The sequence below is a fragment of the Hypanus sabinus genome, unplaced genomic scaffold (genome assembly GCF_030144855.1).
Source record: "Hypanus sabinus isolate sHypSab1 unplaced genomic scaffold, sHypSab1.hap1 scaffold_673, whole genome shotgun sequence".
Taxonomy (NCBI): domain Eukaryota; kingdom Metazoa; phylum Chordata; class Chondrichthyes; order Myliobatiformes; family Dasyatidae; genus Hypanus; species Hypanus sabinus.
In genome coordinates, this window is record NW_026781526.1 from 174,611 (window position 1) to 191,081 (window position 16,471).

A 16,471-nucleotide genomic window follows, 5' to 3' on the forward strand; every position below is an offset into this window, starting at 1 on the left:
TCACCCCCTACCTTTTACTGCTTGGACATGTTGCACCTCAACAGCTGTGCATGGGGTAGAAAGAAAACTAAGCACAGTTCAGAATCCTCAACTGGTGCAGATAACTTTACCCAATTTTGAACTGACCCCCCCCCCCCACATCAGGGTGACATGAAACCATGGGAGCAGGTGGTGGACGGTCAAATGAGCAGCCAGTGCACACCCCTAGTCCTGGATTTGCGACCACTGACGCCAGGCAGACAATCTCTGAAGAGTACTGATAATGGCTAATGGCTGGGGTCACCCGTCTTGTAAAGACACTGCCTAAAAGGAAATGGCAAACTACTTCTGTGGAAAAATTTGCCAAGAACAATCACGGTGATGGAAAGACCATGATCGCCTATGTCATGCAACACATGATAATGATAACTTTAAGGTGATTGGGGGGGATGTTAGATGTTCTTTGCAGAATAATGTGTCTAATACTTTACTAGGACAGCAGTAACCGATACATTAGAGACATCTCAGAGACTCTTAGATAGGCACATGGATAATAGAAAAATGGAGGGCAATTCAAGAGGGAAGGGTTAGATTGAACTCAGAATGTTAAAAGGTCAGCGCAACATTGTAGGCTGAAGTGGCCTGTACTGTGCTGCAAAGTTCTACTAAAGCAGAGCACCCAGAGGAAGTACAATTGCAGGGAGAACATACACACTCCTTAGAGGTACAAACTGAACCCCAATGTTGCTGCTGACACACAAACTATGCATGGGTTCTGGGCCAGAAAGTCAAGCTCATCAACAGCACACATTTAAGAAGATTGTTTAACCATTTTATTCAGACATCGATCCTGCTGGACTAAATCATAAAGTTCTTACACAATTGGACTGGACAAAATGATACTCCGTTGAATACTCAGGGGTGGCAGAAGCCATCCACCCATTGCAATAATTTACTCTTCCCCGGCCGTCTTCCAGATCTCACACAGGAATTTACATGGCAAACAGGATGAGGAAGGCAACCATCAAACAGAAGAGCCCCATGGCCTCAGAGAGGGCAAAGCCCAGGATGGCGTAGGAGAAAAGCTGCTGTTTCAGGGAAGGGTTCCTGCAGAGGAAAAAAAAGCCAAGAAACTTTTAAACAATAGATTCTACAGGCGATGGAAATCATGAGCAACACACAAAATGTTGGAGCCCTGGACTCAAAAATCAGTTACTTTCCCCAAGCAGCAAGGCTGATCGTAACCTCCATCCACTAACCCACCCCCACATAGGGAACAGCTCCCAAGAAGCTCAACATTATTCATTCGCTTTCCCAGCACATCAGAAGCCATCTACAACATACATCGCACTTGACCTGCACTTAGTCTTAACATGGGCCAACCTGACATTTGGTGGGGGGAGGGGTAAAAGATACTGACCTCAGCAAAACTTTCACTACGAGGACCTCAGCAGCTGAAGGCATTCATCTCAAGAGGAACCATGTAAAATAACTTCTGCCACAATGAGGCAGGGTGGGAGTTTGAAGAACACCCCCATTCTATCGAGGTGGTCTCCAACCTCATGACACGAACAATTTCTCCTCCGCCTTTCCTCTTCTATTCTCCAAACATCTTCTCAGCAGCCGATCACACCCAGTGCCTTTCCTTCCCTTTCTCCCATGGTCCACTCTCCTCCCCTATCAGATTCCTTCCTCTACCTACTTCACTCAACTCACATGTTACATTTGGGCTATCCATCCCCACCCCACCCCCAGCATTTTTTCCTGGCATCTCCCCCCTTCCTTTCAGTCCTGGAGAAGAGCCTCAGCCTGAAATGCAGACAGCTTATTTATTTTCACAGATGTGTGACCTGCTGTTCTTCCAGTACCTTGTGTCACAATGCAAAATAATGTTATTTGTGAGCACCACTACCCTGTTATAACTAATGTAATCACCTTTCTAGCAAAACCGATGAGCACAGGAACCATCAACTGCATTATGATGCTTTAATGTGGCTATCTGACAGGACATTCCATTCACTGTATAAAAACCCTATCCTAGACATCCTCTCCCAAGCCCAGACCATAAGATATAGGAACAGAATTAGACAATTTGACCCATTGAGTCCGCTCCACAATTTCATCCATTTCCCTTCAGCCCCAATCGGTCTTCTCCCTGTATCTCTTCATGCCCTGACCAATCAAAAATCTATCAACCTCTGCCTTAAAAACACCCAACGACCCAGCCTCCACAGCTGCCAGTGGCAAACAAATTTCACCACCCTCTGGTGAAAGAAATTCCTCATCTCCATTTCAAATTAGATTTACATAGGATGTTGCCTAGATCGGAGGGTGTAACTTTGGCATTGATCATGTTGATAGCCAGAGGCTTTTTCCTCGGGGCTGAAATGGCCCACAGGAAGGGGCATAGTTTTAAGGTGCTTGGAAATAGGTATCAAGGGGATGTCAGAGGCAGGTTTTACCCACACGGAGAGTGGTGAGTGCGTGGAATACGTTGCCCGCGGAAGCGGATACAATAGGATCTTTTAAGCGTTTCTTACTAGGTACACGGAGCTTAGAAAAATAGAGGGCTATGCACAATTCCAGGCAGTGTCTAGTGTAGGTTGCATGGTCAGCACAACACTGTGGGCTGAAGGTCCTGTAACGTGCTGATTTCTATATGGAGAACTCTATTCTGACACCATGCCTTCTGTTCCTAGACTCCCCCACCATGGGAAGCATTCTCACCACAATCTCAATGCCTGTCCACATTTAATAGGTTTCAAGTACTTTCCTTCAATCACCTAAAATGGCTAATGCCCCATACATTAGCCATTGCCACTGTGGGGAAAAGCCTTTGGCTATCTATTTTATCTACACCTGTTACCTCTATCAGGGCATTGCTCACTTTTCTTTGCTCTCAAGATTAAACTCTACTCACTCAACTCATCTTCATAAGACATGGTCTCCAATACAGGCAGCTTGATGGTAAACTTCCCCTCCAACCTTTAAAATCCTTAGCAATCAGAACTGAACACAATATTCCGTGTCATCTCACCAGGGATTTATAGAGCTTCATTACCTCGATGCTCTTGGATTCAATCCCATAATGAAGACCAACACTATGCCTGCTTGCACTTTGTGTTGGGTAATTTGTCATGTGGCAGATGTGAAGAGTACAGTAATGCTTTGTCTTCATCTGGTTAGAGGATATCTTTGTATTCATTGTTTAAGAACACATTTAAATATGGCTAACACTAACATTTAAGTTTACTTGAATATGCTTACACTGCTTATATCGCTAGTTTTTGTTAATTAACTTTCATCGTTACCAGATTGTCTGTTTTTGCTGATTTCTTAAAAGGATCCAATGTACTTTCTTCAACTTAGAACTTAGTTTTTGAGGAGTGTGTCATATAGTGTCAAAACTCCGCCGCCTCCTCCCCCGTCTAGCCTGAGCAATTGTGTTTTGTTTTTAAAGTAACCGCTACAGAAACTTTGAGGCATCTAGGGATGCTGACCTTAGTTCCTCCAAGCTAAGAATGACTAGATGTGGTGAAGTGCATAAAATGGTACAGAGCGAGAACAAGAGGCTAACAGAAGAAGGACACTCACCTGGCATATCCGATAATCAAGCTGCCGAATACAGTCCCAATGCCAGCACCGGAGCCGGCCACTCCCACAGTGGCAGCCCCAGCACCGATAAACTTAGCAGCAGTGTCGATGTCCCTGGAAGCAACACTGGTGTGGAGGTCCCGCCGTACAACCTGCATCAGTGCGCTCCCTGGTGCGGGGAGGAGCTGTGCCTACAGAGGATATGAACAGTCAGTGCCTCAAAATACATAACCAGCCCTCTGACCACATTACTTGCAGCAAAACACATCTGAGTGGCCAGCCGACTTCAAGGTTTTCCTGAGCAAAGAGGAAGGGGCAATAAACTGCTTGATGTACACTGAAATACAACGACCACAGTCTGAAGTCAGATTATGCTCTATAGAAGCAAAGGGATAGATTGATTTTAGAGCAGACCGAAAAGTCAGTAGGGAGTCAGTAGCCACAGGGAGAGAGTACTAACTCCTTAGACAGTGATGGGAATTGATCTCCAAAACTGGTGCCGTAAAAGTGCTGCACCACCACCCTGCCGTCCTTCAGCACCCGAGGACAACAGCCTAATCAAAACCAGAACCAAGGGATCTGGTTCCATTTGATTTGAAGGATAAATGTGAACAGAGGTGTGAGGTCACCTTAGACTGTGGCTGTTAGGAGCAATGGACTGTTCATACATCATCACGCGCCGTGTCATATGATTGTGGTCTTTCCTTGACTATAATTGTTCTTGGCAAGTTTATCTACAGAAGTGGTTAGCCATTGTCACCTTCTGGGTAGTCTTTACTAGACAGGTGACCCCAGCCATTATCAATACTCTTCAGAGATTGTCTACCTGGCGTCAGAGGTCACATAACCAGGACTTGTGATCTGCACCGGCTGCTCATACAACCGTCCACCACCATCTCCCATGGTTTCACGTGACACTGATTGGGGGGGTTGCTAAGCAGGTGCTACACCCTGCCCAAGGGTGACCTGCAGGCTAGCGGAGGGAAGGAGCACCACACACCTCCATTGGCAGAGGCGCATCTCGAACCCGGCACCCATATATTCATACACATTAAAGTACCACAGACAAGTTCAAACGTTCATGTCATGTTAACCACCTCAATCAAAGGTTTAAATAAATGGGAAGATGTGGATACTGTAGCAGTACCTCTTCTAAAACAGCTGCATGCAGCTCTGGGCACCATGTTTTAAAACTACCGCAGAAGAGGGCATGCATTTAAATTGAGGGGCAAGATGATGTTTGGGGTGATTTTATTTTAAAAAGTGGGGCATACCTGTAATGTACTGGCAGGAGTCATGTTTGGTAGCAGATATGACAAAGGCATTGAAGAGGCTCTTGGATAGGCACAGAATTATGCAGAGAATAGAGGGACTGGGGACCATTACCTTGCTTAGTTTGGTATGGCATATGGGCCAAAGGCCCATTCCTGTTCTGTACTGCTCAATGGACTGAGTGCAATGTAGCAAACTATAATGTAATAACCTTTTAATCAATTAGATAAAGAACCATACTCCAGACACACAGATGAATAGAGCTCAAACTTAAATCTGAATGATAACCAGAGAACAGTCAGGGCAGAAGCAGCACATCAACCACACTCAAAATGGAGGCCAGGCCAGCAATGCTTGAAGGTAATTGATTGGGCTGGCTGGAGCAAAGTTTGAAACCTGTGGCCACTTGTGAAACTTCTTCCTTGGTGCAAGCTAGCTTTGGTATGGAGTAGAATGCATGGAGCAGGTGCTCATTAATCCCTTTTCTATACTGACACATTATAGCCCATCACTGTCCCATATTATTTACCTGCCAACCTTTGGACCCCATCACAGCCTTGCAAAATGCCTTTGGATGCTTGGCCACATTCGTTGCTAATGGACATGAACACTGTACTTGTAACACCAACACTAAGTTCAGTGGAAAACAATGTGCACCTGATGCAATGGAGGGGCAGCCTTTTATCATTCCAGTTCCCAAAGTAATTTAGGAATGTTACTCAAATAGCAATCATGAGGAAATCTGCAGATGCTGGAAATTCAAGCAACACACACAAAATGCCGGTGTAACACAGCAGGCCAAGGCAGCATCTATAAGGAGAAGCACTGTCGATGTTTTGGGCTGAGACCCTTCGTCAGGACTAACCAAAAGGAAACATAGTAAGAGACGTGAAAGTAGTGGGGGGGAGGGGGAAATGCAAAATGATGGAAGACCGGAGGGGGTGGGGTGAAGCTGAGAGCAAGAAGGTGATCAGCAAAGGGGATACAGAGCTGGAGAAGGGAAAGGATCATGGGACGGGAGCCTCAGGAGAAAGAAAGGGGGGGGGGGGGGGAGCACCAGAGGGAGATGGAGAACAGGCAGAGTGATGGGCAGAGAGAGAGAAAAAAAAGACAACTAAATATGTCAGGGAAGGGCAAGAAGGGAAGGGGCATTAACCCAAATTGTTGATGGCACCAGAAACAACGTGTGTGATGTGACAAATTAAGCAGACCTTTCTCCTTTGCTTTTTAAAAAAAAAGCGGCAAGCAGCAGGCTTGGTGGGATGTGCCCTTCAACATCCACACTTCTACAGTGACTAAACCATCAAGTTTAGTGGACACTTACTTGTTCATTTCGGGGCTCTGGTTTGCTTAAGACAGACGCTGACACAGGCCTAAGGAATGTCCTTGAAGTGCTGCGGACCTACAAAGGAAACCAAGTGGTTTAACAATGATATTGAACAGCTACCAGCCTAACCAGATCCATCAATGGGCCACACCCAAGCTGTCCAACCACCACTTTGAGCAGCACACAATGTGCTGAGGAACTTGGGTCAGACAGCACCAATGAACGGTTGATATTTCAGACCCTCCATCAGGATTGGAAAGGGGGCAAAAGCCAGGAAGGGGAAGGAGTACCATCAGGCAGGTGATTGGGGAGACATATAGAAGAGATGAAAGATTGAGTGAAGAAGGAATCTGATGGGAAAGGAGAAATGACAAGGTGGAGGAATTGATGTTCACACCGTCATCTCACCAGGTCTCAAGACAATCTGCCCAATGGTAAATGTTTCCTATTCCCAACACCAGTCTCCTCACCTGCCACTTACCCCACACAACTACCACCCCTTTGGCCTGAATGCTGCCTGACATAACCACCCACAACTTCTTCCAAATGCCCACATTCAAGAGCCTGCAAAGCAGTCACACTAGATCCTGTCCACCCAACTGAAACCCCAATCACATTTCCCCATAGCTACAGGAATATTTCCAAAGCATTGTTAACTAGTTCTGCGATACAGTCTTCTAATCTTGTCACTGAGGTGTACTTTAGTATTAGTAATTTGGGCATTGCAAACTGCTTCACTAACTGCTAACCATTTCTGAGCAGCACCAGCAAGAGAGCGAGGCTTCTGTCAGTCAGGGTCAACCATGCCAGTAGTGAGAGGCCTAGAGAGAGTGGATGTTTCCTACAGTGAGGGAAGTTTAGGACTAGCGTCAGAATAAAATGTCCTTTTAGAACAGAGGAATTTCTTTAGCTAGAGTGCTTGCTGAATCTATGGAATTCATTGCCACAGGTGGCTGTAGAGTCCAAGTCTTAGGGCATATTTAAGGAAGAGGTTGATAAAAGTTCTGATTACTCACAGCCTCAAAGGTTACAGGGAGAAGTCAGGAGAATGGGGTGGAGAGGGATAAACCAGCAAACTCAATGGGCTGAATGGCCCAACTCTACTCCTATATCTCATGGTTTTATAGTGCCAGGTAACAGAGTACCGAGAGATAAGGTGCAGATTCTGCTAGTACACAAGAGACTGCAGATTTTCTTTTGCCCAAATTACTAATACTAAAGTACACCTCACTGAGCAGAGACAAGGTGACAGGATTAGAAGAATGTGTTGCAGAACCAGATTAGTTTTTATCATACAAAAGGAATTAGGAAAGCAGAGCGAGGTGTAGGGAACGAGGCATTAATTTTGATGTAACACTCACCACAGCTGGGCAGGAGACAAACTTAGCACAAGCATACATCATGGTTAAACCTTAAAGGGAAAAGGAGGTACAAATTAAAGGTTGCAGAACACTTGAGCACAGCCCAAATTAATCAACTTTAAACCAGCCATCCCTTATCCTCTTTGCAGCTTAGTACGCAGAGGTAACACCGGAGCTGTAACTCGCAGTTCAATGCGCAAGGATAACAGAATAAACCGATTAACAGAGACTCCCTGCTTCTCCAATCAATGGGAACAGGGGACGTTTAATTCAATGTTTGATTCTCAAACGCCCGGCAACATTTCTCTGACCGACGCCGATACCTGTTACAACATACACGGGCTCCAGAGCCCCGTCGACACGAGGGGCGGCATAAATTTAATCCTCGAGCCGAGGCGGCGTTCAACTTAGGCCGAGGCCTGGGTCTAGGTCATCATCACGGGGAGTGGGGAGCGGCGGGCCTTGGGGAAAAGGCGCCAATCGTATCCACAGGAGACCTCTCCCTGCCGGACATGCCTGCAGATTGAGGCGTGAGCAGGAAAACGGGTTCCCGCAGGCGAAAGGAAAAGTGCCCGGCAAATAAACGTTCGGCCTACGATCCCTCGCTCTATCCGGCCCACCTCCCCAGAAGCATGTTCCAGCTGAAGGAAGCACCGGGCTACGAGTTCGAGGCCCTGACCGAGCCCGCAGGCCCAACCCCACCCTGAGGCCAGCTCAACGAATCGGATCCCAGTACACCGGCTGCAGACCACCCCGGGTTCCGAAATGAAAGCGTCAATTACCGGCGGGCGCAACACGTCCGTCCCCCCTCAAGCTCCGTCCCGCAATGGCGCCACCAGCGCACACTCACCTTCTCCTTTAAGTCACCTCCACTCTCCTCTCCGTTGATTGGCTTTCCGCATACGGATGCTCCCGCCCACCCCTCGCTCTCTCCTCGCCCCGCGCTCGAGTCGAGCCGTGGACGATTGGTCGGCATGGCTGAGCGGCGGTGCGGCTACCCAATGGAAGCGCACCCGAGGAGAGGACGGAGGCGGATGAGATAAGGGGAGAATATGTGTGTGCCCCGGCGTCATCGCGCCCCCGCCTGGCTGGAGGAGCAATGCTCCAACTGCGGAAACCCTTCCTGGTCCTCTCCACTGTCAAGGTGACATTGCTCTTGGGACAAAATCAGCGACCAGAAAAGGAATTGTTAACATCATAGCACAAATTTACAGACATTAAACAGCATACACAACAGTAGATCACAGGAGCAGGCTCTTTGATCCACAATATTATCGAAAGGACAGACTGACTGGCAGAGGGGGTGGGGTGGCTCTGTTGGTGAGGAATGATATTCAGTCCCTTGCGAGGGGGGACATAGAATCAGGGGATGTAGAGTCAGTATGGATAGAACTGAGACATTCTAAGGGTAGAAAGACCCTAATGGGAGTTATCTACAGGCCCCCAAACAGCAGTCTGGATGTAGGGTGAATGTTGAATGAAGAGTTAAAATTGGCATGTTGCAAAGGTAACAATACAGTTGTCATGGGGGGTTTCAACATGCAGGTAGACTGGGAGAATCAGAATGGTACTGGACCTCAAGAAAGGGAGTTTGTGGAGTGTCTTCGAGATGGATTCTTAGGACAGCTTGTACTGGAGCCTACCAGGGAGAAGGCAATTCTAGATTTAGTGTTGTGCAATGAACCGGAGTTGATCGGGGACCTGGAGGTAAAGGAACCATTAGGAGGTAGTGGCCATAATATGATATGTTTTAACCTACAGTCTGAGAAGGAGAAGGGAAAATCGGATGTGTCAGTATTACAGTTGAACAAAGGGAACTATGGAGCTATGAGGGAGGAGGAGGGAGGAGCTGGCCAAGTTCAATGGAACAATACCCTAGCAGGGATGACAGTGGAACAACAATGGCAGGTATTTCTGGGAATAATGCAGAAGGTGCAGGATCGGTTCATTCCAAAGAGGAAGAAAGATCCTAAGGGGGGTAAAAGGTGGCCGTGGCTGACGAGGGAAGTAAAGGGCAGTATAAAAATAAAAGAGAAGAAGTATAACATAGCAAAGATGAGCGGGAAGCCGGAGGACTGGGAAGCTTTTAAGAGCAACAGAAGATACCAAAAAAGGCAACACGCCAAGAAAAAATGGGGTACGAAGATAAACTAGCCAAGAATATAAAGGAGGATAGTAAAAGCTTCTTTAGGTATGTGAATAGCAAAAAAATAGTTAAGACCAAAATTGGGCCATTGAAGACAAAAATGGGTGAATTTATTATGGGGAACAAGGAAATGGCAGACGAGTTGAACAGGTACTTTGGATCTGTCTTCACTAGGGAAGACACAAACAATCTCCCAGATGTAATAGTGGCCAAAGGAACTAGGGTAAAGGATGAACTGAAGGAAATTTATATTAGGCAAGAAATGGTGTTGGATAGACTATTGAGTCTGAAGGCTGATAAGTCCCCAGGACCTGATGGTCTGCATCCCAGGGTACTTAAAGAGGTGGCTCTAGAAATCGTGGACGCATTGGTAATCATTTTCCAATGTTCTATAGATTCAGGAACAGTTCCTGCTGATTGGAGGGTGGCTAATGTTGTCCCACTTTTCAAGAAAGGAGGGACAGAGAAAACAGGGAATTATAGACCGGTTAGCCTGACGTCAGTGGTGGGAAAGATACTGGAGTCAATTATAAAAGAGGAAATTTCGACACATTTGGATAGCAGTAGAAGGACCAGTCTGAGTCAGCATGGATTTATGAAGGGAAAATCATGCTTGACTAATCTTCTGGAGTTTTTTGAGGATGTAACTATGAAAATGGACAAGGGAGAGCCAGTGAATGTAGTGTACCTGGACTTCCATAAAGCTTTTGATAAAGTCCCACATAGGAGATTAGTGGGCAAAATTAGGGAACATGGTATTGGGGGCAGAGTACTGACATGGATTGAAAATTGGCTGGCTGACAGGAAACAAAGAGTAGCAATTAACGGGTCCCTTTCGGAATGGCAGGCTGTGACCAGTGGGGTACCGCAAGGTTCGGTGCTGGGACCGCAGCTGTTTACAATATACATTAATGATTTAGATGAAGGGATTAAAAGTAACATTAGCAAATTTGCTGATGACACAAAGCTGGGTGGCAGTGTGAAATGTCAGGAGGATGTTATGAGAATGCAGGGTGACTTGGACAGGTTGGGTGAGTGGGCAAATGTATGGCAGATGCAGTTTAATGTGGATAAATGTGAGGTTATCCACTTTGGTGGCAAGAACAGGAAGGCAGATTACTATCTAAATGGAGTCAAGTTAGGAAAAGGGGAAGTACAACGAGATCTAGGTGTTCTTGTACATCAGTCAATGAAAGCAAGCCTGCAAGTACAGCAGGCAGTGAAGAAAGCTAATGGCATGCTGGCCTTTATAACAAGAGGAATTGAGTACAGGAGTAAAGAGGTCCTTCTGCAGCTGTACAGGGCCCTGGTGAGACCCCACCTGGAGTATCGTGTGCAGTTTTGGTCTCCAAATTTGAGGAAGGATATTCTTGCTATTGAGGGAGTGCAGCGTAGGTTCACAAGGTTAATTCCTGGAATGGCGGGACTGTCATATGTTGAAAGATTGGAGCGACTGGGCTTGTATACACTGGAATTTAGAAGGATGAGAGGGGATCTGATTGAAACATATAAGATTATTAAGGGATTGGACACACTGGAGGCAGGAAGCATGATCCCGCTGATGGGTGAGTCCAGAACTAGAGGCCACAGTTTAAGAATAAGGGGTAGGCCATTTAGAACAGAGAAGCGGAAAAACTTTTTCACCCAGAGAGTGGTGGATATGTGGAATGCTCTGCCCCAGAAGGCAGTGGAGGCCAAGTCTCTGGATGCATTCAAGAGAGAGTTAGATAGAGCTCTTATAGATAGCGGGGTCAAGGGAGATGGGGAGAGGGCAGAACGGGGTACTGATTGTGGATGATCAGCCATGATCACACTGAATGGCGGTGCTGGCTAGAAGGGCTGAATGGCCTACTCCTGCACCTACTGTCTATTGTCTATTATAATATTGCACTGAAGTAATGATACCTAATGCCGGTACACGTTCATTATCTGCTTTTCAGAGACAGCTTCATAACAGCTAACAGCTTCTTAAATGCCTCTATTGTACCTGCCTGTACCACCAGCCTAACTAGCACAATCCAAGCACCCACCACTTTCTGTAAAAAAAAACTTACCCCTCACATTTCCTTTGAGTTCCTCCCCCGCCCCCTGCCACTTGAAACAGATGTCCTCTAGCATAAGGCATTTCGACCCAGGGAAAAGATACTAACTGCTTCCCTAAGCCTGTAATCAGTGCTATTGATGTGTATAACTGTAATAGAACAGTATGGAAAGCATTCCTCAAAGTTCAAAGTAAATTTATTATCAAAGTATATGTATGTCACCATATACAACCCTGAGAATTATTTTCTTGCAGGCATTCTCAATAAATCCAAACTAGAATAACAGAATCAATGATAGACCGCACCAACTTGGGTGTTCAACCAGTGTGCAAAAGACAAAAAAACTGTGTAAACAGAACAAAGAAGAAATAATAGTAATAATAATAAATAAATATCAAGAGTAATAAATAAAAATTGAAGCAAGAGGCGGAGAGGGAAGAGGTAAAAGAAGCTCGGAGAGAAGCTGTTTTTTTTTAACTGTTCAGGGCAAAGAGGCTAGACTGCGCAGGGGCATGACGTAGCGCGCCAAAGGTTTAAAAGAAAGACCGCCATAAACAGCTGCCATCGTCATAGCAGCCATCATCGGAGTGGACTGAGGCAGAGTGGGACGGCTTCGGCGAGAACAGGCAGAGGCGAGGTTTGAACGGGGAACGACTGCGCAAGCACGTGAAAGTCGGCCTCTCAGATCAGCGGGGGAATTTAAAAAGCGAGCAGAGGCTGAGGACGAGCTTCACTCCAGGTGAGGTAAGGCCAGGTAAGCTCCTTTAATTAATCTAATTAGATTAGCAGCAGGTAATGGAAGCAGCAGTTAGGGCAGTCGAGTGCTCCGCTTGCAGGATGTGGGAAGTCAGGACGAGCACAGTTGTCCCTGATGACTACACCTGCAAAAGGTGCATCCAGCTGCAGCTCCTATCAGCCCGAGTTAGGGAACTGGAGCTGGAGCTGGATGAACTTCAGATCATTCGTGAGGCGGAAATAGACAGGAGTTTCAGGGAGACAGGAGACCCCTAGGAGTCAGGAGACAGGTAGCTGGGTGACCGTCAGGAGAGGGAAGGGGAATAGACAGGAAGAGCAGAGCACCCCTGTGGCCGTTCCCATCAACAATAAGTATACCGTTTTGGATACTGTTGATGGGGACAAGTTGCAGTGGTTGCGTCTCTGGCACCGAGACTGGACCCTCAGCTCAGAAGGGAAGGAGGGAAAAGAGGAGAGCAGTGGTGATAGGGGATTTGATAGTTAGAGGGACAGATAGGAGGTTCTGTGGAAGAGATCGAGAATCCCAGATGGTCTGTTGCCTCCCTGGTGCCAGGGTCCACGATATCTCGGATCGGGTTCTCAGTATTCTCAAGAGGGAGGGTGAGCAGCGGGATGTCGTGGTCCATGTAGGGACCAATGACATGGGTAGGACGTGAGGAGGTCCTGAAAGGTGAGTTTAGGGAGTTAGGCACCAAGTTAAAGGACAGGACCTCCAGGATAGCAATCTCAGGATTACTACCAGTGCCACGTGCAGGTGGGTTTGGAAATAGTAAGATAGTGCAGATCAACACGTGGCTGAAGGCATGGTGCAGGAAGGAGGGCTTCAGATTTATAGATAATTGGGCAGTTTTCCAGGGAATGGGGACCTGTTCCGGTGGGATGGTTTACATCTGAACTGAAGGGGGACAAATATTCTTGCAGGTAGGTTTGCTAGAGAGGCTCCAGTGGATTTAAACTAGATATGAGGGGGGAGGGGAACCAGAGTGTAGGAACAGATGTATGGGAGAAGGAAGAAAAAGCAGACAGTAAAGTTCTTTGTACTGTTAGAAATAAACAGAGCGGAAGAGGTGGAGAATTTCTTAAATGCATCTATTTTAATGCTAGGAGCATTGTAAGAAAGGTGGATGAGCTTAAAGCGTGGATTGATACCTGGAAATATGATGTTGTAGCTATTAGTGAAACATGGTTGCAGGAAGGGTGTGATTGGCAACTAAATATTCCAGGATTTCATTGCTTCAGGTGTGATCGAATCGGAGGGACAAGAGGGGGAGGTGTTGTGTTGCTTGTCAGAGAAAATATTGCAGCAGTGTTCTGGCAGGATAGATTAGAGGGCATGTCTAGGGAGACTATTTGGGTGGAATTGAGGAATGGGAAAGGTGTAGTAACACTTATAGGGGTGTATTATAGACTACCTAATGGGGAACGAGAATTGGAGGAGCAAATTTGCAAGGAGATAGCAGATATTTGTAGTAAGCACAAGGTTGAGATTGTGGGAGATTTTAATTTTCCACACATAGACTGGGAAGCCCATTCTGTAAAAAGGCTGGATGGTTTGGAGTTTGTAAAATGTGTGCAGGATAGTTTTTTGCGCAATACATAGAGGTACCAACTAGAGAAGGGGCAGTGTTGGATCTCCTGTTAGGGAATGAGATAGGTCAGGTGACGGAGGTATGTGTTGGGGAGCACTTCGGGTCCAGTGATCACAATGCCATTAGTTTCAATATAATTATGGAGAAGGATAGGACTGGACCCAGAGTTGAGATTTTTGATTGGAGAAAGGCTAACTTTGAGGAGATGTGAAAGCATTTAGAAAGAGTGGATTGGGACAATTTGTTTTACAGGAAGGATGTAATAGAGAAATGGAGGTCATTTAAAGGATAGTGAAGGATAAAATTGGTCCCTTAGAGAATCAGAGTGGACAGCTATGTGTGGAGCCGAAAGAGATGGGGGAGATTTTGAACAATATCTTTTCTTCGGTGTTCACTAAGGAGAAGGATATTGAATTGTGTAAGATAAGGGAAACAAGTAGGGAAGTTATGGAAACTATGACGATTAAAGAGAAGGAAGTACTGACGCTTTTAAGGAATATAAAAGTGGATAAATCTCCAGGTCTTGATAGGACATTCCCTAGGACCTTGAGGGGAGTTAGTGTAGAAATAGTATGGGCTCTGACAGAAATATTTCAAATGTCATTAGAAATGGAGATGGTGCCGAAGGATTGGCATATTGCTTATGTTTTTCCATTGTTTAAAAAGGGTTCTAAGAGTAAACCTAGCAATTATGGGCCTGTCAGTTTGACGTCAGTGGTGGGTAAATTAATGGAAAGTATTCTTAGAGATGGTATATATAATTAGCAGGATAGACAGGGTCTGATTAGGAACAGTCAGCATGGATTTGTGCATGGAAGGTCATGTTTGACAAATCTTACTGAATTTTTTGAAGAAGTTACGAGGAAAGTTGACGAGGGTAAAGCAGTGGATGTTGTCTATATGGACCAGTAAGGCCTTTGACAAGGTTCCACATGGAAGGTTAGTTAGGAAGGTTCATTCATTAGGTATTAATATTGAAGTAGTAAAATGGATTTAACAGTGGCTGGATGGGAGATGCCAGAGAGTAGTGGTGGATAACTGTTTGTCAGGTTGGAGGCCGGTGACTAGTGGTGTGCCTCAGGGATCTGTAATGGGTTCAATGTTGTTTGTCATATACATTAATGATCTGGATGATGGGGTGGTAAATTGGATTAGTAAGTATGCAGATAGGTGGCTTTGTGGATAATGTAGGTTTTCAAAGCTTGCAGAGAGATTTAGGCCAGTTAGAAGAGTGGGCTGAAAGATGGCAGATGGAGTTTAATGCTGATAAGTGTGAGGTGCTACATTTTGGTAGGAATAATCCAAATAGGACATACATGGTAAATGGTAGGGCATTGAGGAATGCAGTAGAACAGAGAGATCTAGGAATAATGGTGCATAATTCCCTGAAGGTGGAATCTCATGTGGATAGGGTGGTGAAGAAAGCTTTTGGTATGCTGGCCTTTATAAATCAGAGCATTGAGTATAGGAGTTGGGGTGTAATGTTAAAATTGTACAAGGCATTGATGAGGCCGAATTTGGAGTATTGTGTACAGTTCTGGTCACCAAATTATAGGAAAGATGTCAACAAAATAGAAAGGGTACAGAGAAGTTTTACTAGAATGTTAACATGAGTGAATCTGCAGATGCTGGAAATAAATAAAAAACACAAAATGCTGGCAGAACTCAGCAGGCCAGACAGCATCTATGGGAGAAGATATTGACGACGTTTCAGGCCGAAACCCTTCATCAGGAGTGAAGTAACATGGGATGGTCTAAAAATGTTCCCATTACTAGAATGTTACCTGGGTTTCAGCACCTAAGTTACAGGGAAAGGTTGAACAAGTTAGGTCTTTATTCTTTGGAACGTAGAAGGATGAGGGAGGACTTGATAGAGGTATTTAAAATAATGAGGGGGATAGATAGAGTTGACGTGGATAGGCTTTTTCCATTTAGAGTAGGGGAGATTCAAACAAGAGGACATGAGTTGAGAGTTAGGGGCAAAAGTTTAAGGGTAACACGAGGGGGAACTTCTTTACTCAGAGAGTGGTAGCTGTGTGGAATGAGCTTCCAGTAGAAGTGGTAGAGGCAGGTTCGGTATTGTCATTTAAAGTAAAATTGGATAGGTATATGGACAGGAAAGGAATGGAGGGTTATGGGCTGAGTGCAGGTCGGTGGGAATAGGTGAGAGTAAGCGTTTGGCACGACTAGAAGGGCTGAGATGGCCTGTATCCGCGCTGTAATTGTTATATGGTTATATGAGAAGATGAGATGAAGAGTCCTTGAAAGTGAGTCCATTGGTTGTGGGAATATTTCAATGATGGGGCGAGTGAAGTTGAGTGAAGTTATCCTCTGGTTCAGGAGCCTGATGGTTGAGGGGTAATACCCATTCCTGAACCTGGTGGTGTGGGACCTGAGGCTCCTGT

At 45.7% G+C, this 16,471-nt stretch overlaps 1 protein-coding gene across 2 annotated transcripts; it reads right to left on the reverse strand.

The window, feature by feature from the left end:
- Nucleotides 1-789: 789 nt before the first annotated feature.
- atp5mc1 (ATP synthase membrane subunit c locus 1) lies at nt 790-8,453 on the reverse strand. 2 transcript variants are annotated; one of them, XM_059962396.1, is made up of 5 exons: nt 8,384-8,453; nt 7,534-7,583; nt 6,170-6,247; nt 3,574-3,764; nt 790-1,086 (listed from the first exon to the last, which is right to left on the reverse strand). In XM_059962396.1, the coding sequence occupies exons 2-5, from the start codon at nt 7,573-7,575 to the stop codon at nt 972-974; spliced, it is 426 nt and encodes a 141-aa protein (XP_059818379.1). In that variant the 5' UTR covers nt 7,576-7,583; nt 8,384-8,453; the 3' UTR covers nt 790-971. The 2 variants fall into 2 exon arrangements, with proteins under 2 accessions (XP_059818379.1, XP_059818378.1); XM_059962395.1 differs by having other exon boundaries at nt 8,316-8,418.
- Nucleotides 8,454-16,471: the final 8,018 nt, after the last annotated feature.